The sequence below is a fragment of the Micromys minutus genome (genome assembly GCF_963924665.1).
Source record: "Micromys minutus genome assembly, chromosome: 1".
Taxonomy (NCBI): Eukaryota; Metazoa; Chordata; class Mammalia; order Rodentia; family Muridae; genus Micromys; species Micromys minutus.
Genome location: NC_137969.1, coordinates 247,122,154 through 247,149,586, shown reverse-complemented (window position 1 = coordinate 247,149,586; position 27,433 = coordinate 247,122,154). Strand labels below are relative to the sequence as shown.

The following is a 27,433-nucleotide window of genomic DNA, read 5'->3' as shown; positions in this document are numbered from 1 at the left end:
TCTAGAGACTGCTGCAGCCTGTAGGGGTCTATATGAGGCTCAGGCAGTGAAGTGGCAATGTCTGTGGGACAGCTGTCTCCATCTTGTCTCTACAGCAGAGAATCAAAAGGAAATGAATAGGTTGGCCATATTCTAAAAAAATAAAAAAATCATATTTATAAAGAATCTTCTTGATGTATAGGGGAGGAGCTGCTTGCTAGGACCATGGCTAAAGTGTGATAAGGGAACACAGGATTGGCTCACCAGGGAGGGCTTCCTGGAGGAGGTGATTCAGGAGAGCAGCCCAGCCTACTGTTAGGTCTCATAGGGCACTGTGAGAAACGTTCCTTTTTTGTGGTTCTATTTGCAGAGCCTGCTTGTTCAGCACAAGGACTTTGGGGTGGCTTTTGATCCTCTACACAGGAAGCTCCTAGACCTCCAAGCCAGGATCCAAGCAGAGAAAGGGCTTCAGCGGGACCTTGCTGGAAAGCAGGTCCAGCTCCTAAGGTTGCAGGTGAGGAGTGGCTGTCACCTGGTGCTCTGTTGTCTGCTTGGAAGCGCCCCCTCCTGGTGGTTTTTGTCCATTACTACAGGGATGACTTGGGGCTCAGTGGAATCTCTGCTTATTCAGTTGGCAGCCCTGGCCTCAGTGGGACGCACACACACACACATATATATATATATACACACACACACACACACAGAGCTGCTGAGTCTTGAGTTTAACACATTGACGAGCAGTTCTTTGGGGCTCTGAAGTCTGAAAAGAGATCAGGAGGCAGAGCAGTGAATGCTCGGTTTGTTTCTCTATTTCTTTTGAGACTCCAGCTCATGGGGTGGTGCCAGCCATAGTCCCCGTGGATGTGGTTCTGGTTCTTCCCTCCTCAAATCACTGTATTTGGAAACTCCCTCGTGGACGCATCAGAGGTTTCTCGTAGATGATCAAATTCTAGTCAGGTAGGCAATAAAGATTAACTGTCATAGGAACTATTCTCAGTGAGTCTGGAGACTTTCAGTTGAGTAAACCAATTTTGAGATTAGGAAGATATGCTTTCTATCATGTGTGGACTGCATACAGGCGGGTCGCTGGCAAGCACTGGCCGGCTGAGGAGCTTTCCTGGTTTTTATCAGGCTCACGACATGATGTTTATTGTTCTAAACCCAAGCACGGTTTGTGTATGAGCTGACAGCCTTCTCTGGAAAACATTAAGCATGATCCATTTGAGTCCTTAATACTGAAGTAGGTATAATTCCTCATAACAACCAATGGTCACCAAGTGAGAGTCCAGACGTGAGTTTCTTTCCCAAGATGCTGTCTGGGATCTTTCCTATCGTTTATTTTTATAGTGCCCCAGGATATTTGTGTCTGAATTTTAAAGTTTCATTTGCCCTGAAAAGAAATCTGTTGGACCACCCAAGTGATCAGCCACCGATAGAAGGAACATACTCTCCTGGGAACCTAACTCAGCCCCTACTCTACTGGGCCTCCAGGATGGGGGACGGGGGTGTCATCTAGATAAAGGGGCCTCTCGGATGGATGGAGGGTCTTCTGGATGGGGGGGTCTTTGGGATAGAGGGACCTCTGGGATGAAGGGGACGTAGTGCAGCTCACTTGTTTTTCTACTACAGAGGCTACAGGAAGAAGGGCTGGATCTGGGGACACAGATCGAGGCTGTGAGGCCTCTTGCCCATGGGAACTCTAAGCACCAGCACAAAGTAGACCAGATCTCCTCTGACCAGCAAACCCTGCAGCGGTCCCTGGAGGTAAGGGGCCAGTGACTCACCTGAGAGTGAGCCAGGTCCTAGACTCCTACGATCCCGGGGCCTTTCTTCTGCTTTCCTGGGGATTGGGTGGGTGAGTGAAGCCAGGGTTTCCCATTGTGATGGGGGCCACAGATGGAGAAGAGGAGTGATGGCCTTGTCTCAACACCTTGGTGGGTATACAGTTCTTGTGTGTGATCCCCCCCCCCAGCCCTGGTGGCTTCAGAGCCTTGTCTGCAGCACCCTCTAGTGGCCCCGTGAGCACTTTCTGGTGCACAGGTTTGCTCTCACTCCCTGCAGCTACATGTTCAGAACCCCAGACGTCTGGACAGTCCACTGAGACAAATAGAGATGCAGGTTCCCTACACATTCAGATCGACACAGGCCTGGGTCTCCCCTTGATTCAAGCTTCATTGGTTTCAAACTGACCCCTGGTGTCACAGCTCAAGAAAAAAAAATTAACTCTAGGCCAACTTCTAGCCCACGTGGCCCTAAACACTCTGTTTCCACTGGAAGCATCTTCTTTACCATCCTGACGCTAATAGGTGAACACATCACTCTCACAGGCAATTTAGAAACGTCTAGAATAGAAAGAAATTCTTAAAGAGACGTTATAATCAAGTTATAGGCAAGTGCCAAGCCCTGGTCATAAGGACACAGCCACCAATGTCACCTCAGGCAACATGACCAGCAGCAATACCTCTTTGGTGAGGGTAAAATCTCCACCAAACCGAAGCAAAGTCCTTTGTTTACGGAGAAGCCAGGGGCCTTGTTAGAACTTCAAAAACCTCTTGTTCCTGTGTGAAGAGTTAGACACCAATCCCAGGGCATCGAGACACAAAGGACAGGAGACAAATCTGTGATAAGTGTTGGGAGCACCTGTCACACTTTCATTATGTCTTAGTCAGGGTTTTACTGCTGTGAACAGACACCATGACCAAGGCAACTCTCATAAGGACAACATTTAATTGGGGCTGGCTGACAGGTTCAGAGGTTCAGTCTAGTATCATCAAGGTGGGAACACGGCAGCATTCAGGCAGGCATGGTGCAGGAGGAGCTGAGAGTTCTGCATCTTTATCTGAAGAATGCTAGCAGAATACTGGCTCCCAGGCATCTAGGATAAGGGTCTTTAAGCCCACACTCACAATGACACACCTACTCCAACAAGGCCACACCTACTCCAACAAGGCCACACCTACTCCAACAAGGCCACACCTACTCCAACAAGCCACACCTCCCAATATCTACTCCCTGGGTCAAGCATCTACAAACCATGACACATTATTGTCTGTTACTTTTTGCCCCTGCACCAGGCTTGGCCACAAATACTTCTTCAGGAGTCTCTAGAAAATGTGATGCCATATGCAGGGCCTGTGGCATACACAGGCCTGGGTGGCACCTTGCATCTGATTGAAATCACCAATTCCATTCAGTACGCAGCATCTGTGGTCTCAGGGGTAAAGGAGGGAAAGGCCTTGGAGGCCACAAATGTTAGTTCTAAAAACTATATTTAAATGATGAGGTAGGCTAGTTGTTAGAGGACATGTTTACCAAGTGTCATTAGAGGTTTCGAGATGATGACACCCCATCATGTTTCTGTAGAGGGAAACTGTCCTTCTTCATTTGAGACATTCAAAGCTTGTTAAGTCTGGTGACTTTAAATTTATCCTTGCTCACAGCCGGGTCACCTTCATGTCCTGTCATCATGGTGACCAAGTATCAGACAAAGACAGCATGAGAAAAGAGGGGTTGCTTTGGTCCACAGGTCCAGTGTGTAGTCCAGTATGGTCCATGGTGGCCAGAGCTTGAAGCAGCCATTGGCTTTAGTCAGAAAGTATTGAATGAGGAACTCTGCAGTCCCGGGAAGCCCAGGCTGGCCCCAAACTCACAGAGATCCAACTCTTTCCAGTTTTCTCCTTTTTCACTCAGTTTTAAATCTAGGCCCAGAGAGTGGTGCAGCTCACATTATGGTGGAATTTCTCAGTTCAGCTAATGAACCTAGGCAACCCTTCAGAGACGCGACCAGAGGCTTGTGTCTGATGTGATTCTAGATCTAGTCAAGTTGACAAGGAAGATTAACTGTCACATACCCACAGGGAGCATGCTTCTGTGCCAGAGGCCACAGGCCCTTGGGCAAGAAGCTGTTATAGGTAGTTAGTTACTGTTGGTACCTGACCCTGGTACTGCAGACTCAGACAATCAGTATTTAGAAAATGTTTGAGGTTGTCTTTGATGGGGTGATTGAAGGCAGATGCAGAATGTGGGATGTTGAATCCTTCTTTGGACTGTATTTAATTACAACTCTATGACTTTATGGACTTTCCAACCCCCTTGGCAGGGGCATGGCATCCCTATCTCTGACAGCGGTTTTGTTGATTTTTAGGGTCTTTGGGAGCCCAGCATAGAAGCATGAGGCCTTCAGGGTAATGCTGGGAGAATAGTGGCCGCAGACTGGAGTATAAATGGCCCTGGTGGGCTGAGAAGGGGGCTCAGAGAGTCCCAGGCAAGGAGCATGGAGAATGGCCATCCTTCTGAAGACAGTGCCCAGCTTTCTAGAAGACAGAGAAGAGATGGCTGGTGATTGAGACTTCTGAGAAACTGATAGGCCCAGGAGACAGCACCCAGGAAGATGGGGGAGAGGTGGGGGGGGGCATGTAGAGAGAGACGGGGGCAGGCAATTTTGCAAATCTTTATGTAGTGTTGTAATTGGATACAGAAAAGAAAACATTTTGCCTTAACTCAAGGAATCTTAAAGAGCAAACCCATGTGAGCACCTCCAGACAAAACCTAGGGTGATGCCAGTGTCCCCCATAAACCATCCCTTCACTTGCCCTGGAAGACAGTTGGACCTCAGAGCTCCACCTTCCCACAAGCAGACTCTTCCCCAGTGCTGCAGGGGTCGCAGGCTGCTCACTTTTTTAAAGACTAGTTTGATTTATTCTTTGACAAGTTCATACGGGTATCCAATGTGTCTTCATCATAGACACTGTATCTTCATCATAGGCCCTGCTCCTTCCTCCTGAACCCGCCTCTACATGTCCCTGTCTTCACGCCCTCTTACTTTGCTGCTCTCCACTGAGTAGTTAGTGCCGCCCACAGGGGAAGGCTGTGGGCATCCACTAGAACATGGGCAGCCTACCAGAGGCCACATTGCCAAATGGGGGGGGGAGACTCCTCATCCCCCAGCAGCCTTCAACTGCCAAGAGCCCGTTGGTAGGGCTGGACTCTCAAGACCCCCTCCCTTATCCCAGTAGCATAAACTGGTTTGTTTTTGTACAGGTAACTGCAGTTGAGTCCTCCATCTGTGTCATGTCCAACATCCTCTTTTACCCCATCTTCCCTGATCACGCCTAATCCTTGAGGGCCAGTTGCTATGAAGAGACATCATGGCCAAGGCAACTCTTATAAATAGGCAGCATTTTATTGGGGGCTGGCTTAACTGTTCCAGAGACTTAGTCCATTATCGTCATGGGAAGGAGCATGGTGACACATAGGCAGGCGTGGTGCTGGAGCAGAAACTGGGAGCTACATTCTGACCCATAGACAGAAGACAGAGGAAGACAAAGAAATAAGGGGAGGGGAAGGGAAAGGGGAGGGCAAGGGAGATGGAGAGAGAGAGATGGGGAGAGATGGGGAGGGGGAAGGGTAAGGGGAGGAGGAGGGAGAGACAGATGGTCTGAGCTTCACCATAGCCCATCCCCAGACATCTCCTTGAACAAGGACACGCCTACTCCAGCGAGGACACACCTCCTCTGAGGACACACCTACCCTAATGAGGACACATCTCCTCTTTCAAAACACTTTAAACTCAGGAACAATACTTGAGCCTGTAGTACCCACCTTCATTCATACTACCACAGGGGGTTGTACCAATGTTCCATTCAGGACTGAGACTCAATCCTCTCACTTAAGCTGACCAGTTTTAAGTCTCTGCAGTAACTTCTGGAGCTGTTCTTAGGGCTATAGAACCTTCTGTGGAGCGAATGTTTTACCATAAGCTTTCCCACCCTAACCCCCATGCTGATCGAATTACACACACCAGGCAAAGGCTGTACCACTGAGCTATGTCCCATATCCCCCACTTTGCTTTTGTAGCTGCCTTCTGATTTGGAGCAATTACAGGTGATTCTGTACACGTGCCTTTCAGAGCCAGCATTTTGGTCTTCTGAAAACCAGGAGCCACAGCTGGGTCAGATGTTACATCTGTGCTGTGCCTTGCCAAATTCCTACCTCTGGTTTTCCCAGATTCACGGGGATGGGAGCCCCACCCGCACCTATACTTTGGAGTCTCTGTGGAAATAAGACAGTCTCAAAAGTATTTAGGGTAGAATTGGTCTGTACCACATAGAGGGGAAGACTGGCCTGGAAGGTTCTTGTTGGGGTAAATCGGGGGTAAAGCCAGATCTAGTCACCTTCCAGAATTGGGGTGGCACCCAGACTCTGCCTCAAGTAGCATTCAGAGGAAGGATTATGGGAGGGAGTAACCAGGAGGGGGCAGTGAGGGGGAAGTAAAGTGAATAAGTTAAAAAATTAAAAATTAAGGGCTGGAGAGATGGCTCAGTGGTTCAGAGCACTGCCTGCTCTTCCAGAGGTCCTGAGTTCAAATCCCAGCAACCACATGGTGGCTCACAACCATCTGTAATGGGATCTGATGCCCTCTTCTGGTGTGTCTGAAGACAGCTACAGTGTAGTCATATATAATAAATAAATAATTTTTAAAATTAAATAAAGAAGAAGAACCATTCAGCTGTCTTGGTCCTCCTCCCTATGCCGCAGGACCTTGTGGACAGGTGTCAGCAGAATGTACAGGAACACTGTACCTTCAGTCACAGGCTGTTGGAGCTACAGCTATGGATCACCATGGCCACACAGACGCTGGAGTCACACCAAGGAGGTGTGCGTCCGTGGGATGTTGAGTGCCAAGAGGCGGGACTCGAGGTAAGGTGCTGATTTGCCATTTTCCCCTAAAGCAGTTGGGATGACCCTTATACAGGAGTACAGAGACATTCCCCCCACATCGGTGTCTCACATCTATGTGTGTGTGTGTGTGTGTGTGTGTGCTCACTCATGTTTCCCATAGAGCCTGCTGTCTGAAATCCCTGAGAAAGAGGTCCAGCTGTCCCTGCTCCAAGCACTGGGCCAGCTTGTGATGAAGAAGTCTTCCCCAGAGGGGGCAGCTGTGGTCCAGGAGGAACTGAGGAAGCTGTTAGAGTCTTGGCAGGCCCTGCGGCTGCTAGAGGAGAGCATGCTGAGGTGAGGGCCTTCTTTGCTCCCCCACTTTGTGTCACACAATGCCCCCTTACTCCCTGGGGTCCCTAAAGCAGAGTGCTCCCGCTAGGTTGTGTGCCAGGCATGGTGCCAGGAACCGGGGAACATCCCCACCTTTGGCCCGGTTAGTGATTCTGGTAGAGGTCGAGGATCTGAGGTCATCTCTCACAAGGAAGTTAGCCTCCAGCCTGTTCTTGCCTGAGCTTGCTTCTTTGTCCGCATTGACAGGCGTGAGTTCCTTCTTGATATGGTAAGGTGGGTGAGTTTAAAATAAAAGATGGCATGAACATGCCAGGGAAGCCTTCTGATGGTCTCCAAATTTGGCAGCTAAGTGAATCCCAGGAGTATTTCCTATTTTTGGTACTGCTGTCCCGTTGCTTCCCTTGGTACCAATGGATACTCCTCTCACGGCTGCCCTGAGTAAGTGTTTTTGTCTTTCCAGTCTCACGAGAAACCAGCAGCTGCAGAGGACAGAGGTGGACACAGGAAAGAAGCAGGTTTTCACCAACAACATCCCGAAGGCTGGCTTTCTCATCGACCCCCGGGATCCCATTCCCAGGAGACGGCATGGGGTGAGACTGTGTCCCAGGCTTTGGGAGAAAGATCACATCCAGTGTTAAAGGAGGAGGTTGGGGCCTCCAGCACAGCTCCCTTCCTGCCCTGGACTATATATGTTCAGCGCATGGGATGTGTCTACTTTCTTGTTACTTTTCCCCTGGTATGACCCGGAAGCAGTCAATTGATGGAGGACTGAGGCTCGTGAGGGTCTGAGATCTAGAGGTCTCAGATCACACCAGAAGGTCAGGAAGATCCCCAAACAAGACTGGCCCTCATTTCATGAACCCCCTGCAGCAGCTCCTGTTGGGAGAGGTGAAAGGGTTACTGCTGACCTCAGATAACACACAGATTGGGGATACAGGCCCTGACCCAGTAGCCTGATTCTGCACTGCTGACGAGCTCCAACAGATGGTCTGTACTGCTGGGCTCTGGGACACAGTATGAGAGACATGGGAGTCTAGGAAGTTAAGCAGGTTTTTAAAAAAGGGTGTGGCATATGCTGGCGCTGAGTTTGGATGTTATATGCACGTCTAGAGGGAGGAAGCCCATCTAGTGTTGATGAAATATGAGTGAAACCCTCAAGTCTGGGCAGAAGAGGGAGGGAAGGGGAGGCATCGTCCTACTTTTCTATTGCTATGACAAAACACCACAACCAAGGTAACTTATAGAAACAAAAGGTTTATTGAGGGCTCACAGTTCCAGAGCCTCAGAGTCCATGACCATCATGGCAGGGAGCGTGGCGGCAGCAGGCAGGCATGATGCTGGAGCAGTAGCTGAGACTCACACCTTGATCCACAGCAGAGTGAGAGAGAGCTAAAGGGGAAAGGTGCAGGCTTTTGAAACCTCAGAGTCCATCCCCATTGATGCAGTTTCTCTAATAAGGCTACACTCCGAATTCTTCCCAAATCTACTACCTGGGAACCAAGCATCCAAATCTATGAGCATATAGGGACTGCTGTCCTTCAAGCCACCACAGGCATGTTCTCAGTAGAGGGGACAGTGCTTTCGGAGACCGAGAGGGAGCCTAAGTTCAAGGGGCTGAGATGCAGTTGCAGGCTGCAGCAGAAAGGAGGAGTGGGAGGAGGAGAGAAAGAGGGAAGAGGGGGAGGCAACTCAACCTTCGGGAGCCTGTAGAACCGGAACCCAGAGCTCTCTAGCCACATGGGGGAAGAGGGAAGACCCACCAAGTGACAGGGAAGGACCTAGCTGGACTAGCCTTCATTTCATTCTGCCCAGAACTCTACAAACATGGAGGGAAGATGGCTACTGGGTAGGCATCTTAGTCAAGAAGGGCAGTGACTTCTGGAACTCCAAAGAGGTGATGGATAAAGATGCCCAGAGAGGTGATGGCTGGGAATGCTCAGAGAGGTGATGGTTGGGGATGCTCAGAGAGGTGATGGATAGAGATGTCCAGAGAGGTGATGGATAGAGATGCCCAGAGAGATGATGGTGAGGGATGCCCAGAGAGGTGATGGATAGAGATGTCCAGAGAGGTGATGGATAGAGATGCCCAGAGAAGTGATGGTGAGGGATGCCCAGAGAGGTGATGGATAGAGATGCCCATAGAGGTGATGGTGAGGGATGCTCAGAGAGGTGATAGTGAGGGATGCTCAGAGAGGTGATGGTGAGGGATGCTCAGAGAGGTGATGGTGAGGGATGCCCATAGAGGTGATGGTGAGGGATGCTCAGAGAGGTGATAGTGAGGGATGCTCAGAGAGGTGATGGTGAGGGATGCCCATAGAGGTGATGGTGAGGGATACTCTGTAGATGACTAGAGACTTTTCCTCATCTCTCCAAACCTCTCCCATGACCCCTGAATCTCCTGTCCTCCTCTTCACCATTCTGCTTTGGTGCTATCCCCAGGACACATGGTAAGCAAGCCTCTCACCTCTAGTCACACGCTTTCCTGCAGGCAAACCCACCGGAAGAGCATGACCTCCATGAAGATCATCCCCAGCTCCTGAGGGACTTTGAACAGTGGCTACAGGCAGAAAACTCCAAGCTACTTAGAATCATCACAACGAGAGCAGCCACAGCCAAGGACTTGAGGACCAGAGAGGTGAAACTGCAGGTCTGTCTCAAGGAATAACCCTTAATGGTGTCTGTGCCATCCGGACTTCCTCCAATGAAGCAGTTCATTCTTAATAGTAGCTTGTGAGCCATCCTGACTCTAAGTAATGTTTTAATTTTTTTTGTTCAAATATTTAAGAACTTCTCCTTACATCTCTGTCCATGCATGCATCCATAAACTATCTCTCTCTCTTTGGAAAGTCTCACCACTGACCACTTCGCTCTGGTTGGCTGCTGCTGTGTCATAAACCTCAGTGGCAGTTGCGTTGGTTAAAAACAACAGCTATCATTTAATTCACAAGTTTGACACGAGGTGATTTGAGCTCAGCCTTATTTCTAACAGTTCTGGGGTCAGGCAGGACACACCTTCCAGGCAAGCAGATCTTTTACCAGATGTGAGGCAGCTGGGTGGCTCTGGTGGGGGGATGAGGGGGTTGGAAGTTGGTGGAGATGTAGTGGACATGGAGCATGTCTGTTTTATTCTTGGATGGGACATCCCAGACTGCTCCAGGTGGCTGCAGACTGTCAGGAAGCATGTGGGAAGAGGCAAGACCCTCAGGTGCCTCGGTTCGGGACAAGAGTGCTAATGTCACATGCTAGCTCACAAAGATTCTTCTGTGTTATACAAAGAAAGTCAGCAGGCCATCTGGGGTTCAGGGGAAGGGAAACCAGGCTCCACCACGTGATGTAAAGGTTTTGGCAGGGCAGGGGCGGGGAAATCAGACACTTGTGTTCTGTCCAACTCTACTCTCTCCTCTGTGCTACTGTTTGCTACTGTCTTGGTTTGTTTCTGATACAATGCTATACTATAATGCTATAATAAAATACTCCAGGCAGAGTGAGTGATGGTTTATAACAAACAAGCATTTCTGGCCTTCCAAAGGCCAGAAAGTCCAAGTACCAGAACCTTGCCCAGTTTCCTTGTTGTATCATAATATGGCGAAATGATGGAGGTGGCCTAAAGTGGCAAAGGGGAGGGTCTTAAAAAAGGCCTTTTTGTGACAGTATTAGTCCCACCCACCTCTGAGGTTGTGAACCCTACCCTCAGACCAGGTCATCTCTCAAAGGTCCCATCCCCCCATACTGTCCACATGAGTTTGAACAGGACAGCCATTCAACCCATAGAAGTCACCAAACCTTTCTCGAGTCTTCCTTGGATGCTTCTGTCCCCTCTGCATTTGCTCTCACCTGACTCTTGAGTGGCTGCTTCTGTCGGTGTTCACGTGACTATGGCGGCAGCTTTCTCCATGGCCTCCTTTCTGGTGGTCTTCCACCCCGCCAAGTCTCCTGCAGTGAGCCGTGACCCAACAGAATCACCAATGTGACCTTGACACCCTGATGGAAACATCTTAGTGGGACATTCAAGCCTACGTCAGTGCACAGGGAAGACCTCCCTAATGGAGCCCAGTCTACATCTTCCCTCTATTTCTGTGAGACCTCAGTCAGATATCAGAGTCCACTTTTCCTCTTCCTTATCCTGCTTGGCAATCATATCCTTTGCCTTGATGCCCTTCCTTCTCTTTCTCAAATGTCACTGAAATCTACATCCCACACACACTGCGGGATTTTTTTGTTTCTTTGTGTGTATTTTCTTTTGTGTATTTTCTCTTTGTTTCTTTCGTGTATCTTTCACCTTTGACTCAGAGTGTTGAATTCTGAACATTTTTTTCTGACTCATCTTCCATTCAGTACTAGCTCTTTCTGCCTGTGTCTTATCCGCCTTTATGTATGTCTGTTAAGGTCTTAACATTGGTTGTCGTGACAATTTTTAAAAGTTTTTAAAGTTCTACTTGGTTCCGGTTGGTCTGGTTGGTTCCATTCTTTGGCTTCCATCACATCTTGATGACATGTTTAAGCTTGTCTTTTAATTCTTTGGACTGTAATCTACCATAATTGTATTGATAAATAATTCTGCTATCTCCAGGTGTCTAGACATATTTATGTGTCATACTTTTCATTCTTGATTTCACATATTGTGTGGCTACTTTCTGTCCTGGACAAAATATACATATGACTAATTTGGGACTTAGGATAATCTCTTCCTCCAGAGATGATTTTGTTTGCTATTGCCAAAAAAATGGGTGCTTTATGATTCTGGGACCACAGAGTATACGTTCAAGGACCACTAAGATGATGTGGAACTAGGCTATAGTTCCCGGATTCACTTATGGTTCTCTCTATCCTGAGAACAAGGCTGTGGGCATCTCACCTACAAAGAGAATAAGTCCCTGCCTCTGCCAAGCCCAGGCTTCGGCTTTCATCTCCTTATCCTTGGGAGGCTACGGAAACATATATCAGCTTTAAAGCTGGAGTTATTCTCCCTAGGTTGGCAAAACTCCTAAGAGCAAAAGGAGGTTTGGACATTGGTCTTCCTTCTCAGGCCTTGTCCGTGTCTAGGGCTTTCTGTGGTGTTTTACTTGGTTTTCAGTGCTCTGGATTGAACCCGAGGCCTCTGACATGCTAAACAAGTGCTCTCTGCTGTGGAGCTATGTTTTCACCCCCTTCCTCAGTTTTGTCCTTACTGGACAAAACAGGATTGAGCCTGTTTGTCAATCCATTGCTAGTTTTGAATGTTGCCCCATGTTCTTGGTGCATGGCTCATCCCACAGAGGGAGCTGCACTTCACCAGCAAGTCTGCCCACCCACTGCTTAGCCAGGGTCCAAAGCTGGGATTGAAGGTTAGGCTCCAGCCTGTAGACCTCTCATGCACCCTACAGCATCTCTCAGGACTGCCGGGAAGAGAAAGTGTCACCTTAGAGTAAAGTTGTGGTCTACTTAGACAGAAAAGCTTACCCGACTGAGCGCCTACCCTGGCAGTCTCAAATGCCAGCAGTGCCATCTCAAGGTGATCATTTTATCATGATGATCACTGTGACAAACCTCTCGTGGTCCCAGCTTGTCAGTGTTGGGAGTAACCGCTGTGGTCAACAGCCTCACTGCTATTCCGCATGTTGGGCTTTCTCTGATATTCTGGATGCAAGGCTGGAAAGATGGCTCTGTAGTTGAGAACATTTACTGCTCTTGGAAAGGACCTGGGTTTACTTTCCAGCATCCAGATGGGGCTCAGAACCATCCATACATAACTTCAGTTCCGAGGGATCGGATGCTCTTTTCTGAACTCTCTAGGCAGCAGGCTCAGTCAGGATGTACACAGATACAGGAAGGCAAATGCCCATGCATATAAATACATACATATAATACATGCCTATAAATAAACACATCTAGGACCAGTTTTTTTTAAAGAAAATTTTATCTGCTTATATGTTTGTGCCCTTGCGTGCCACCTGGGTACCTGGTACCCTTGGAGACCAGAAAGAGGGCATCAGATTCTTTGGGACTAGAGTTAAAAATAGTTGTGAGTTCACATTTGGGTGTTGAGAATTGAACTTAGGATGAGAATTTCATATTACTGGTCCTGTCCACATCTCCCAGCATGCCTCAGGTGGCAGGCACTTGATTGGCCTACTTACCAGCCAGGTGGGGTTCTTGAGCCACTGGGCAGCTGTGGCATGATGCTGCCCTTCTCTCTCAGGAGCTGGAGGCTCGAATCCCAGAAGGCCAGCACCTCTTTGAGAACCTGCTTCGTCTTGGGCCGGCAAGGGACCCCTCCAATGAGCTGGAAGACCTGCGTTACCGGTGGATGCTGTACAAGTCCAAGCTCAAGGACTCTGACCACCTGCTGGTAGGTGCTGGGGGCTAAAGGTTGGGAGTCCCAGGAGGCAACCATGTCTTGGGGAGACAGATTTGCATCTATATATGTTCATTCCAATGTTGCTGCTTAAAGGAAGAGAGGGACACTCTTGGGTCTCAGGTTCTTTTAAAGATTTATTTATCTCATGTATGTGGGTACACTGTCGCTGTCTTCAGACACGCCAGAAGAGCGCATCAGATCCCATTACATATGTCTGTGAGCCACCATGTGGTTGCTGGGAATTGAACTTAGGACCTTTGGAAGAGCAGTCAGTGCTCTAACCACTGAGCAACCTCTCCAGCCGGGGGCCTCAGGTTCTTGATGTGTAACATTATTTGTCCATCTTACCTCTGGGAGGAGCTGGAGTCCTGTGACTAAGGGCAGTGATTCCTGCCTAGTGCAGAGATGTCGTGCTCCGTCCACGTTACAGTTCTATGTGGTTTCCCTTTTGGTCCTAGAACCGTCTTCTGACGGAACAGCTGCACCCAGAGGGGATAGCTGAGCCCCACCTCTAACCCCAATGCAAACCTCACTGGGGTGTGGTGTTGCCAAAGCGATGCCATAGGGAACTGAGTCCTGAGGCTCAGCTCCCCTCTTTTTCTGACCTTGACCCAGCCATTTTATCTCCCGGACTTCCTGTCTCCTAGGCAAAGCATTGGGTGTGGTAATGACAGCCCTTTGTTAAATGTTATGGCCTCCTAACTCACTCACTTAGGAGAGGGGCATCCTTCTCTCCAGACTGGCGACAAAAAGCGAGACTAAGAAGTTAAGTGTCCTGGGCCCAGGAAGGAGTAGGTAGGATGGCCCTTTGGACCCCAACTTTCAGGCCTCAGAATGGAGAAGCCACAGCTTTCTGAAAGCCAGGCTTTTTTGTTTTGTTTTGTTTTTGGTTCTGCAACTGCCAGCTTGGCCACCAGGTGTCAGCTCAGCCCAGGCCATGTTAGACCGAGTCCCCAGCTGTGGGGACTAGGCTATTCAGACAGTGCCACCTGGACCTGAAGTGTGTTAAAAAGCTCATTAAATGGGATCTCCTGCTGGCGCGGGCTGTCCAGATGACCGGCAGTTTGAACGAAATAATCCCCTGACAAAATGAATATTCTGTTACCGGTTCTGCTGGGGTTTAAGTTTTACGCGCCTAGCTGACTTTTACCCCATTTCTTCCCCCTTCCCTAAAATAACAGACAGAGCGTCCTCCAGGGGAGCTGACTACATTCCAGAAGGTACGTGTCTGCCATCTGCTCCACACAGAGAATGTGCAAGGCTAGAAGAACTGTGACTCTTGGTGCCGGGTGTCTGGGTTTTCTAGAACGTTCCACAAGAGTCGGAGCGCACAGATGGAGAATCAGCTTTGGGCTGTAATGGGTTGGGGCCCTGAGGTGTGTGTAGATGACTTAGCCTTGACAGGAGATGGAAGAGGGACCCTGGATTTGTCATCCAGACCCTGGGACACTCTGGAGAGTGACTGGATGCTGCTCTGATAACACCTGTGACAGCAGGTGTAAACCAGGACTGACCCCGGAGCCTGGGCTATCCTGGGCAAATAGATCGAGTGGCCCCTTTGGTCCCGGGGGGGGGGGGGACCTCATTAGAAAAGGTGGTGCCGTCCAGGCTCTTCCCACGCTAGTCAGGGTGAAAGTGAGAACAGTACCAGTTCCTGCCCTCTAGGTGGCACTCCTAGAGTGACACTAGGCGTCACACCAGATGACACAGCCTAGGCTCTGTGTGCCAGAACTGGGGCTTAGTGGTCTCAGTTCCCTTTCCGGTGCTGTGACTAAATATCCAACAGGAAAAAAACGGGATTTGCTTTGGCTCAGGGTTTTAGAGACTACAGCCACGGTCTTTGACTCGTGTGCTTGGGCAGTGTGTCATTGCTTTGGGAGTCTGTGGCAGAGAATAGCTGTCACTCACTTCCTGACCAACTTGCCATGACGGGAGAGGGAAAGGCTGTGGAACGGAAAGAAGAGGAGGGAGGAGAAGAAGCAGGGAGAGGGGAGAGAAATAGAGTACTGAGGCCTGGCGCTTCAGCCAGCTCTGTCCCAACTCCCATAGTCTCTGCAACCTCCCCTAACAGGGACAACCAGGTAGGGACCAAGCCATAAAAACCATGAGCCTGTGGGGACATTTGCAGTTCAAGCCAGGACAGTTGTGGCTGGGCATCTCAGTGCACCCTGCCATCGACAAGGAATAGCTTTAACTGCATTCTAAGCCCAAGGGGGAAGGTATCACGAAGAGTGGATGTGCCCACCAGCCCTCGGGCCTCAGCACCTAATGCTTCACTGTTTCACAAGGTGCCTTGGAGGCCTCCCTGGGGCTTGGAGGGTCTTCTCAATCCTGTCCCTTGCTCGCCCTGTCTTATCATCATTTTTCCTCTCAAACATTGACCATAATGGGCCCCCAGCACACTCTAGTTTAAAGGACCTGGAATCACGTCAGACCCCTCATGCCTCAGAGTCAGCATCCCTGGTGTGGACACTCTGGGTTCATTCCTGGGTTCTGGCAGCTTTAGGGGACCAAGGCTGAGCCCTTTGTCCTTCAGCTAGCTTTTTGGCCTTGGACAAATCACCTTGCCTTAGGTCTCTCTTCCCAGTGTGTGAAATTGAAATATCAATACTGGCTTAATTTACTCCGCGAATTAATTTTGAAGGCTCCTGTGAACCAGAACATACTGAGGCGGGTGTGTTTCCCCCAGGATACCCCCTAGTTCAGAATAATGTGAGCTTTGTGGGGTGCCGAGGTGTCAGGAAAGGGCTTGTGACCCTTAGAGTCCGGCCTAGTAGCCCCTGGTGGAAGATGGAACTCCTGAGATCAGTATTCAATCAGCCTGTGGTTGCTGCACTTTAAGCTCCTCCCCTCCATGGTTGAGAGTCCACATCCATGTATCCTAGTCCAGAGTTGATCATGGCTATCCAACCTTTTAACACTGAGACAGAACAAGTTATGAAGAACAACTTCTTCTCCTTCTTCTTCTTCTTCTCCTCCTCCTCCTCCTTCTTCCTTCTTCCTTCTCCTTCCTTCTTCTTCTTCTCCTTCTCCTTCTCCTCCTTCTTCCTTCTCCTTCTTCTTCTTCATCATCACCGTCTTCTTCTTCATCATCACCGTCTTCTTCTTCATCATCTTCTTCTTCCTCTTCCTCCTCCTCCTCCCTTCCCCTCCTCTTCTTCCCTCTCCCCTCCTCCTCCCCCCCTCCTCCTCTCCCCTCTCCCCTTCTCCTCCCTCCCTCCTCCTCTTCCTTTCCCCTCCTCTTTCCCATCCTCCCCTCCTCCTCCTCACCCTCCTCCTCTTCCCCCTCCTCCTCCTCCTTCTCCTTCTTTTTCTTCTTCTTCTCCTCTTCCTTCTCTTTCTCTTCTTTCTTCTCCTTCTTTAAAAAAAAAAAAAAAACAACTCACAATATTTTAAATAAGTTTGTAGTTTTGCATTGGACCACATTCCTAGCTGTGATGTGACACATGGGCCATGGATTGTATCTGTCAGAAAGATTATAAGTGGATCCCTGGTCCAGTCATGGGTCCTACTAACTGCCTTTCCTGTCAGTCATTCGTTTATTTTGTAAATATGGAGTCCTTGCTGATTCTGTGTGGAGTGCTGTTTAAGGTGCTGAAATCACACCAACCAGAAGGGATGTACGCCACCCTAGGGCATGAGCATCTGGCTGGGTGCACAGTGGCAGGGGCAGCTATGTGGAGCTGGGACTGGGCGGTCTCTGGGTCAGGAGGCTCTGACAGCAGCAGCCGTGAGGGTTCATGGCCCCAAAGTTTAACAAATAGCCTTGTTGAGATACAGCCAGGAGATGATAGCTATTGTTCTGTTGAGTATAAAAAGCCCAGAAGGTTCTTTGTGTATATCCACACCGACTCAAACACAGAGGCATATAAAAGGCTGGCTTCTGTGCTGGCTTCTCTCTAAGCCAGGAAGCCCTGGTATCCTGTAAAGAAGGAGGCCATTCACAGCTGCTTGGTACTCAGAGATGACCTACAGCATGGCTTGTGATCCCAGATGGCTGTGCCCAGCCCTGCTGATGCTCTAATCCGTTGGTCTGGATAGTCTGTGAGTCTGTGTTCCTACCATTCCCAGGTGTTGCTCACATTTCCAGTTCAGGGACCACACTTTGAGACATGGCGTTTTATGCATGAGTGTGTGTGTGTGAGACATTTGGCAAATGATTCAACCATGATCTTTCCATGAAGGAAATGAATATACTGCCAACTGGCACATAGTAGGCTCTCGATTTTCGTGTATATGAGGGCCTCGGATGCCTGTAGACACTCCTACTTTTTCCAAGAGCAGAATGAGCAGTGACAGACGTCTCGTGTTAGTCGGCTTTCGGTTACTGTTACAGAATGCTTGAGGAAATCAGCTTATCAAGAGGGAAGGGTTATTTGGTTCACAGCTTTTATAGAATTTTTCATCAGGTCACTCACTTGTCCCTGTAACTTTGGACCTGTATGAAGTACCACATAATGGTGGGAACAAAACCAGTCAATTCATGGCCAGGGAGCAAAAGAAGAAGAAGAGAAGGCCAGTGTCTGTCCCACACACCTCCAATGGCTTAAGGACCTTCTGCTAGACTCCACACCTTTTATCCTTATTACTGACTTTACGTTTGAGTGTTTCACCTGCAGTTTGTGCACCACATGTATGTAGTGTATATAGAGGCTACAAGAGGGCACCAAATCCCCTGGAACTGAAGTTACTGTTATAAGCTGCCATGTGGGTGCTGGGAATCGAACCCAGGTCCTCTGCATGAGCAGACAGTGTTCTTTACAGCTGACTCATGTGCAGCCCTGCTTCTTAAAGATTCCACTTCTCCAAATAGCTAGTGAAGAGATCAGTTCTTTAACTTACGAGTCTCTATGGGACACTCATGGTCCAAATTCATAGTCTGTCTCTTGTTATTTATCTGGTTAGGTATATGCAAGTGTGACATGACTCCATACACATGTATACACACATGCACACACACTTATGCATATACATACTTGTACATACATATACACATGCACCACACACTTATGCATTGCATACTTGTACACACATGCAAACACATTTATGCACATGCATACTTGTACACACACATGCACACGCACACACACACACACACACACACATGCACGTCCGTACACGAACATACACAGAGGCCACCAGGTAGAACAGAAGTGGCTTCTGCAGAGGCTGTGTAATCTCACCAACTTCAAAACAGTCTGTGCATTATTTTCAGTGCCCAGGGAGGAACAGCCACTGCTGGGCTGACGATTTACGTGCGGTCGCTTCTCCACACTCCCTCACTCTTTTCCGGCCTCCAGTCATGGAACACTCCAGCTACATCAGCAGCTCCAGCCTGTTTGTTTGCATAAACAGAATAATTAAGACTTATTAGATTTCTACTGCCAATGTGTTAGCCAGCTCGGTGCCAGCAGATGCTTGCCTGGAGCCCTCAGACACATAAATTGTAGTTTCTTTTTGGATGGCAGCTGGGCTTGGGCTGTGACTCATCTCAAGCTTTTTCTGTGGCCTGGGATGTGATGCCACCCTCCCTGAAAATGGCCTTTTCACTCAAGGCCTAGTCTGACTGGTGCTTCTGTTTTCCAGGGCAGATCGGGGCGGTTTGCAGGGGCTGGACGCACATGCTTCCTCGGCATACCGCACAGTGTGGCTCTTGGTATGCTGGGCAACACACAGTGCGGCTCTTGGTGTACAGACCCACCTAGGAGTGGCCCTGGGTATACCTGATTGTATTTCCAAGGTTTTAAGATTCACCACCCCCCCCCCTTTTCACCTTGTTAGAGTTTAGATTTTTGTCCCAATCTAGCCTCCCCGGGGAGTACTCACAATGGCTTCCTCCTGCCCACCAGGGCACCTTTGCTCGGGAACCTTGGAAGTCAAAATCTCTGCTGCTGATTGCATTTCATTCTGGCTTTCTTTGGGCTACACGCTGGGGTACACAGATAGTCCATCTGTTTGGGGGAGTCCCTGCTTTTGGTTCAAATTCTCAAGAAATAGCTCCCCCCTCTCTTCTGGCCCCGACTGACCTCCAGCCCCCACTTGATGCCATCTTCCTTTCACCCACAGAACCCTAAACCCTGCTTTCATCCTCTTTATCTAGATGGGCTGTTTCCTTTTGATCGCAGCCCTGCCATCGCTAAGCCTTCCTCTCTCCCACTCCACCAGACTTCTCAGAAACTCGCAGCAGCCAGGGAACCTGTAACTGCCGATTCACCTCCTCCGGAGGCTGCCCTAACTCTTCAGCTATCCTGCCTCCTCTCTGTCTCCCCACTCACCCAAATGTAAAGATGATACTCAATGTTGACAACATATAATGCTTTAACCTATGACATGTATTTAAAATTTTTAAACAGCAAGCCATATTTTATTTGACTTTACCATTTGACATCATTTCAGTATTTCTGCCTTTCCTTTCCTTCCATCAACCTTCCTTGCCAGTAGCTTTTTAAAAAATTAATGGACTACCTTATGAGCAGTTTCTGATTGGAAATGGAAGAAGCTGGCGAGATGGTTAGTGATTACAGTGAGTGCTGTGTAGGCCTCCAGACCCAGTTCAGATCCTGACACCCATGTCAAAGCTGCACACTCGGCCCTGCACTCTGGGGTGAGGGGCAGGAACACGCAGGTCCTGAGGTCTGATGATCAGACCAGGCTGTGAACACAAAGATTCAGGGAGAAACCAGGTCTTAACAGCAACAAAGGTGGAAAAGACACTGAGAAAGACATCTTTATATCAAGTTTTGGCTTCTCCAAATGTTGTGCATGCCCACATGGGTCAGCAAGTACCTCCCTATGTTATGCATACATGCGCACACACACACACACACCATACACACACATGTGTACACACTCGCAGACATGCACATGTGCACACATGCACACACATATGGACATGTGTGTGCACGAAATGTGCACAGGTATACACACACAGACCACACACATGCATTCACATCACACACCAGGACACACACACCAAACATATACACATGTACATGCATACATGTGTGCACACATGGGCATACACATATACTATACACATGCCCATTCACACACCACAGTGCAACAAGCTCACACACGTATGCATACACTTGCACACACACCACAAATAGCAAAATTTTGAAAAGGAGAACTGAGCAGAACGTGAAGTAGTGTTCTCTTAGCTCACTCATCCTATCCCCTGATGTCTTGTTGGCATTTCCATGTGGGCCTTGCTGGAGCTGAGAGGGGTCTGCAGATGCTCTGCTGTTGATTCTGGAAGGTCTGCATCCTTCCCGAGGGCTCCAAATTCTAAAATGTTTGCAAAAACAATCTGAAAGAAAGGGGATCTTTTAATGAGAGTTACGAAAGCTCAGACACACACCCGTGTGTAGACACATGCATACACTTGAGTGTACACACACACACACACACACACAGACTTCTAGCAAATACTTTTAAGGGGCCAACAAGGAAATTGACAATCCTAGCCTCCCTTTCTCTGCAGAGTATTACATATGCCCTACTCGAAGCATCCAAGAGAGTAGGGGCTCCACCGGAGCTGGGGGCGAGGCTTCCATCCTTCATTTGCTGAATAGCAGAGTGTCACTCTCTGTGCTCTGGCCATCTGCCTATCCCCCCGTGCCCAGGAGGAGACCACAGAGACTGCCCACTCTCTGTAAACATCTTCACTACCCCAGTAGTCCACCCAGAACATCTGGGCTCCTCTTCTGACCTGTACATACTCTCCACCCAAGGCCTCATGCTCAACTCCTCACGGGCTTCCTGAATGCTTTCAACTGCCCTGCGAGGCTGTTGTCCTCTGCCCATTTTATAGAGGAGGAGAGTAAGGCTATGGGAGAGTCAGCAGTCTGAGGTCACACACAGCCTCGATTTCCATCAACACTAACCCAGGCTTCCCCACCACCCTACAGGGTGCACCTCATAAGAAACCATGGCTAAAGATGGCTAAACCACAGGGGCCTCTGGGCCTCAGCGGTCCAACATGGGTCCACACGGTAGTCAGCACACCGCTCACCATCCTGCGTGACGGTGTCGCTGCGGAGCTGCTCAGATGCTATTGCCCAGACCACGCGGCCTACTTAACCCCGGAAGAGAGTAACAGTTAAAGCCTGAAGTGTGGTTTCCAGTCAGGATATTGTGCTTTCCAAGTCAAACCATTGTCATTTGAGGACTGTGGCAGAGGGAGATGGGTGCTGGTTCTCGGTTAATCATGTTCTCCTTTTATTCAGCTCGAAGCTCATGAGCTGGCGCCTCCCACTGTTAGGTTGGGTCTGCCCCACCCCAACCCAGTCTAGAACTCCCTCCTACGCATGCTCAGAGGTTCGCGGTTCTAGATTGACACCCAAGACTGCCCACCACACCCCTCTTCACAGTGTGCTGTGGTCACACGGTTGGCCCAGCATGTCCTCCCTGCCTCACATTCCCCCTCCAGCCCCCAGCCTCCTAGCCACTTACCCGTATCTCTTGTTGGTTCACAGAGCCGGCGGCAGAAGCGGTGGCGGAGTCCCTGCTCGCTCCTACAGAAAGCATGCAGGGTGGCACTGCCTTTGCAGCTCCTGCTCCTGCTCTTTCTACTGCTCCTGTTCCTGCTTCCGGCCGGCGAGGAGGAGCGCAGCTGCGCCCTGGCCAACAACTTTGCGCGCTCCTTCGCTCTCATGCTTCGGTACAACGGCCCCCCGCCCACCTAGCCCTCTGGACGCACAGGTGACCTTCCTCAGTCTCTCAGAGGCTGGCTGCTGGGGGCACAGTAGCCGATCAGACACACCCACAGCAGCCTTAGACCAAATGCTGCATCGGTTCCCCGAACAGACTTGCCTTTTGTCTATTTGATGCTGCTTCTGTCTATTTATACGAAATGTGTACTGTGTGTGGTTAGGAACTATGTACAGAATTTTTATATGCCATGTTCGTACATGCTCAGTGTAGATAACTTCAGAGACCACGCCTCTTTGCTCCTAGGGAAACCCCTGGCAGTTTCTCTAATGGGATTTGTGGCGCTTGTGCCTTTTATCCCTGGGGGACGGGAAAAAAACCACGTTACTTTTATGACAAACCTGTCTCCCAGAAATCCAGATATTGCTGAAGAAGCCTCTGAGTGGTTATCTCGGAGCCCCGGGACTTATGAATGCGCCTAGTTTTAAAGCCACAGGTACTTGGGCTGTGGGCCAGATAAAGAGGAGCCGTGATGATCCGGCACTGGCTTAGCCAGAGCAGCGAGACTGGACATGTGTCACAGGGACACCATGAGAGCAGCAGAACTGTAAAGATGGGACCCAACCAAGCTCCACAAAATGATGGCGCCGATACCCCGACCCCGGCACAGCGGCCTCTGATAACTCAGACAGGGGAGGAAGGCCTGCGACCCCTGTCTTCAGGAAGTGGCTGGGTTTATCTATTTCTCCAGGAGAAAGAAGAAGATGAACTTGGCTTTTTATTCTTATGCACAGGGGTGAAGCACACTGCAGTGGCCTGTGGCAGCCCTGGGAGGCCTGTGCCATTGCAGCCTGGGTGTGAGCAGAGATCCTTCCCCACCAGGCCAGGGCTCAAGGGCCCACCCAAAGCAGAGAGGAGAGACTCAGACCATCTGAAGGGGGCTCTCTTCCCTTCCGAGAAGGGACTGTGCAGGCTGCTGGGTCTACAAGGCTGGGCAGGTCCTACCTTCCCCCGTGGGTCGGGGACTCACTGTCTGACCCCAGGCAAGAGCAGGCAAGGGGAGCTCCAGGCACAGATGGGAGGCACCTGGGTGATCCCAGGTTAAGCCTAAGACTGGAAACATAACCAGGAAATTTTGGGATGATTCCTAAGTGCTTTAAAACTGGACCAGGTTCACCTTGAACTGACACTTTTTATTTTTAACTTTTAGAAAAGACTTAACACTCCCTTTTTACAGATGGAATTTGTCTTGTGTGTGTGTGTGTGTGTGTGTGTGTGTGTTTGCTCTCAGGCCTATTCATCATTATCATCATCAGTGTTACAGACAGAGAGGCACTTTAAACACAGCAAATACTAAAGCCCTAAGAGGGACTGAACTTACACACATGCCCGACACAGGCCATAATGCGTGCAGCTTGCTTCTTAGCATGGTACCCAGGAAAGGTCGGATATCCGCAAACAGAAAAGCAGCATCTTGGGGCTCATGACCCTGACTTGGTCTGTAACACCCCCACACCACACCCCACCTCCACCCCTGTCACAAGGCCCTCCCTGCACCCAGCCACTTTGCTGGGAAATCAGGGGCTGGTGAACCCTGACCTCAGTCAGACCCAGATAGCCGAGCCCTGATCTCAGACCCAAGTAGCCGAGTCCCGATGCTCACCAAGATCATTGGTCCACCACTTGGTAAGAACTGTGGCAAGGGCCATCAATACTTCCATATCCACATTCCCATTTCAAACATAAGAAACCTGAGGCCCAGAGAGGGTAAGTCACTCACCCGTAGCCACACAGCAAGAACCTATACAGCCAGAAGTGGACTGGTTCCCACAGTCTTCAGGTAGTACCAGATTCGTTATAGCAAACCTCCCCACATAGCTCAGTGATGAGCACTTCCCCAACAGATGTGAGTCCTGAGTTCCACAACCAGAACTGAAGAGAGGGGGGAGAAAAGCTGTTTGCTCTGAATGTGGGCATGTCTCCTGGTAAATGTTGGGGAGGGTCAAACTGCAGTACGTGGGTGGGGGTGGGGCAGGGCGGCAACGTGGCTGTGCTTTTAACTATTGACAACGACACTGTGGACTGCTGGTTGTGTAACATTCTTTTCAATAGAGGAGACTGATATTTTTATTGCTTTCATATGAATATAGCCGGAACATAACGTACTAGCCATTTCTGGGCGCTTTTCAGATGTAGCTTCTTTTGCTTAAAATGGGGACAGACACCTGTTCCTGTGATGATGTGTCCTAGCCAACTATCAAAGAGTTGGAAGGTGTCCCTGGAGAGATGTATCTTTGTGTAGTGTGTGTATGTATTTGTATGTACATGCATGAGTGCATGTGTGTATGCATGTGTGTATGTGCATGTATACATGAGTGTGTATGTGTGTGTTTGTATGTGCATGTGTGAGTGTATGCATGTGTGTATGTGCATGTATACATGAGTGTGTATGTGTGTGTTTGTATGTGCATGTATGAGTGTATGCATGTGTGTATGCGCATGTATACATGAGTGTGTATGTGTGTGTTTGTATGTGCATGTGTGAGTGCATGCATGTGTGTATGTGCATGTATACATGAGTGTGTATGTGTGTGTTTGTATGTGCATGTATGAGTGTATGCATGTGTGTATGTGCATGTATACATGAGTGTGTATGTGTGTGTTTGTATGTGCATGTGTGAGTATATGCATGTGTGTGTTTGTGTGTATACATGAGTGTGTATGTGTGTGTTTGTATGTGCATGTGTAAGTGTATGCATGTGTGTATGTGCATGTATACATGAGTGTGTATGTGTGTGTTTGTATGTGCATGTGTGAGTGCATGCATGTGTGTGTTTGTGTGTATGTGTGTATGCATCTCTGTGTACATGCGTGTGTAAGTGCATGTATGTTTTTGAGTGTGAGTGCATATGCTGCATATGCATGTGTGTACATGTGTGTTTGAGTGCATGTGTATGTATGAGTGCATGTGTGTGTTTGTATGTGTATGTGTGCACCTGTACGTGTGTACATAAGTGTGTGAGTGCATGTGTGTGTGTGTATGTGTTCCTGTTTCTTTGTCCTGCAGACAGTGCTCATGTAGATCCTTTATAAACTGGCCCATGGAAGTGTGTGAGAATCCATTGCCAATATCAATACCGTTGCGTCCCTAACCTGTGTGCTTCCCTGCCCTTTCTGCCCATCCCTTCTCCGAGAGCAGAACGGTGCATTTATGGGCAGAGAGTCTGTCCACAACATGGATGGAATGACTGCAGGGGAGCTATGAAGCCCCAGAGGTACTGGCAGAAAGGACAGCGGGGCTGCCCCTAGACACAGCAATGGCGTCCGTGGGGAGCTGGCACCAAAGGGCTGGCATTTCATCGATTCCCATGCTGCCCACCCCTATTCAAGCCTGAGAGTTCTTTACCCCTAAATGTGAGCTGAGGAACCGAGGCATGTAAAGCTATGAAGCCGCTTGCCCACATCTTGGTGAGAATTGAACCCTGAAGCTCACGCCAGGAGGAGAGGGCTCTGGGGCGACACCATCAGGCTGCGGTGTCCACGGCTTCTGGGAATAGTTTCGCTGAGTGGCAGCCCTGCCCTCAGCACTGCTGGGGTGGGGTTAGCTTCCTGTGAGCTAGCCTGTGGCTCTTTAGGGATTCACCTCAGCAGTCACATCCCTGTAGGTGATAGCCCATCATCCTCATCCTCGCACTGCTCCCAGAGGCGTGGCGTGCCACATACCTGGAGCGCCGCCCCACTGTGAAGCCCTCCATTGTTGGCCTCACTTCCCTGTGGGCGGAGCGTCCTAAGACGCTTTAGAGGAAGGAAACAGGTCGTTCTGCAGCCTGGACAAGGAGTTTGACAGGTCCTTAGTGAGCGACTCCTGGAAGACCAGGTGCCAAAGGTGTGTCTCTCAGGCTGCCCCGCAGCAAGAGAGGCTGAGGGTGGAGCCAGGACTGACCAGATCAACAAGCTCCTTAGAGGGTTTGGGACTCTGCGCTTGAGCTGATCAGGCTGTGGTAATCAGATGGCAAACAGGCAAAGGGGAGCAGAGACGGAGACCACAGAGGCTGAGGGCCACGAATGCACACTCAGTGTGTAAGGGGCCAGACTTTATCTTGCTGGTGTTTAGCGCTGTTTAAGAAAGGAGACAGCAAGAAAGGGAGATTGGAAGAGGAGGGTAGATGAGAGAGAAGGAAAGAGGGAGGGAGTAAGGGAAAGAGAGAAGAGATAGAGAGGGGGAAGATAGACAATGGATAGATGGATGGATGGATGGGTGGAGAGAGAGAGAGAGAGAGGTGTCACTGTCCCTTCCTTATTCTAACCCATGTAACAAACCCCTAAAATTCCTTCTTGAGGCCATACGTTTGGAACATTAGGGTAAACAGCGTGAGGCCCTGGCCTTCAGATTTCCTAGACAAGAAGGTGTCTGTTCTGTCTAAGACACTGAGCTCAGACTAGGACCTTGGCCCTTGGCTCGGCTCACCCGCACTCCCAAAGGTGCTGCTCAACTTATCAGGAGCTCAGAGGCCATGGAGGGGACATGGGGAAGATGGGGATACCTGAATGCCTCACAGCTGTTCATTAAATGTGGCTGGGACTGTGTGGAGAACATCACGTGTGGGAGAACAGCAGGACCTGGGCATAGCAGAAAGGGAAGGAAGCCCAGTGGTTGGGCCTCGACAATTTCAAGGTTGGGCTGGGCCGTGTCTGAGCCCTGAGGAGGCCCAAGGCTGTCTGTGGCTGTTGGACATGTACGTTTTCAGATACATCCCGGAGGGATCACACCCCATTTCCACTCCCAGGAAGCTCAGCCTACAGTGGTGGGGCCTCCGTTCCCTTCACCCCAACCTTGTATTCTAGCCAGGTCAGTATGGAGGAGAGATGTGGACTATTCCCTCCTTTAATGTGCCCGTGGGAGATCACTGAGCCACCCTCTCTCTCTAGCCTGAGTGGACTTCCTGGTTATCAAAGTACTTCAAGTCTTTACTACTAGTTTGTCCTGTGGAGAAAGTACCTGCTTGTCAGTCTAACACCAAATCCTAACCCCCACATAAGGCTAAATTCTTATCTACCTCTTCTGCCCACCCCACACATTAACTTTAGAACATTCCAGTAAAATCCAGTTTTTTTCTTAGGAAGGAAGAAAGGTGGAATAGATCAGGATGGTGCCCAGGTTATTATCCTGCTGGAACAAGAATCCCAAGTTCACCCAGAGCCCCACATCCGGGTCTCGTGCTCTGTTAGAACGTAGGGGCCCTTTGAAGCCCCTGTGCTGCCTGCCAGTCCCTGTTAGCTGGCAGGAGTCCCTGGGCCCGTCCATGTGCTCCTGAAACACCCATCCCGGGAGTGCAGAGGCAGCATCCCCTGTCCTGCAGAGCCTGGACTGAACTAAATCTTCTGGGAAGCTCAGCCGCTCAGCCATGAGGAGCTCCTGGGAGCAAATCCTGGAAAGGGAAAGAGTCACAGCTT

General features: G+C 49.6%; 1 protein-coding gene across 2 annotated transcripts in view; it reads left to right on the top strand.

The window, feature by feature from the left end:
• The window catches only part of SYNE3 (spectrin repeat containing nuclear envelope family member 3), a gene marked incomplete at its 5' end in the record, with an annotated part of 43,810 nt that extends 21,716 nt beyond the window's left edge, over nucleotides 1-22,094 (top strand). For both annotated transcript variants that reach the window (XM_080917164.1, XM_080917165.1), the window contains 9 exons: nucleotides 350-493; nucleotides 1,609-1,743; nucleotides 6,517-6,678; nucleotides 6,821-6,993; nucleotides 7,451-7,580; nucleotides 9,479-9,637; nucleotides 13,169-13,318; nucleotides 14,509-14,547; nucleotides 21,805-22,094. In XM_080917164.1, coding sequence (XP_080773290.1) covers nucleotides 350-493; nucleotides 1,609-1,743; nucleotides 6,517-6,678; nucleotides 6,821-6,993; nucleotides 7,451-7,580; nucleotides 9,479-9,637; nucleotides 13,169-13,318; nucleotides 14,509-14,547; nucleotides 21,805-22,014 — 1,302 coding nt within the window. In that variant the 3' untranslated portion in view covers nucleotides 22,015-22,094. The remainder of the gene's footprint in view (nucleotides 1-349; nucleotides 494-1,608; nucleotides 1,744-6,516; nucleotides 6,679-6,820; nucleotides 6,994-7,450; nucleotides 7,581-9,478; nucleotides 9,638-13,168; nucleotides 13,319-14,508; nucleotides 14,548-21,804) is intronic.
• Nucleotides 22,095-27,433: the final 5,339 nt, after the last annotated feature.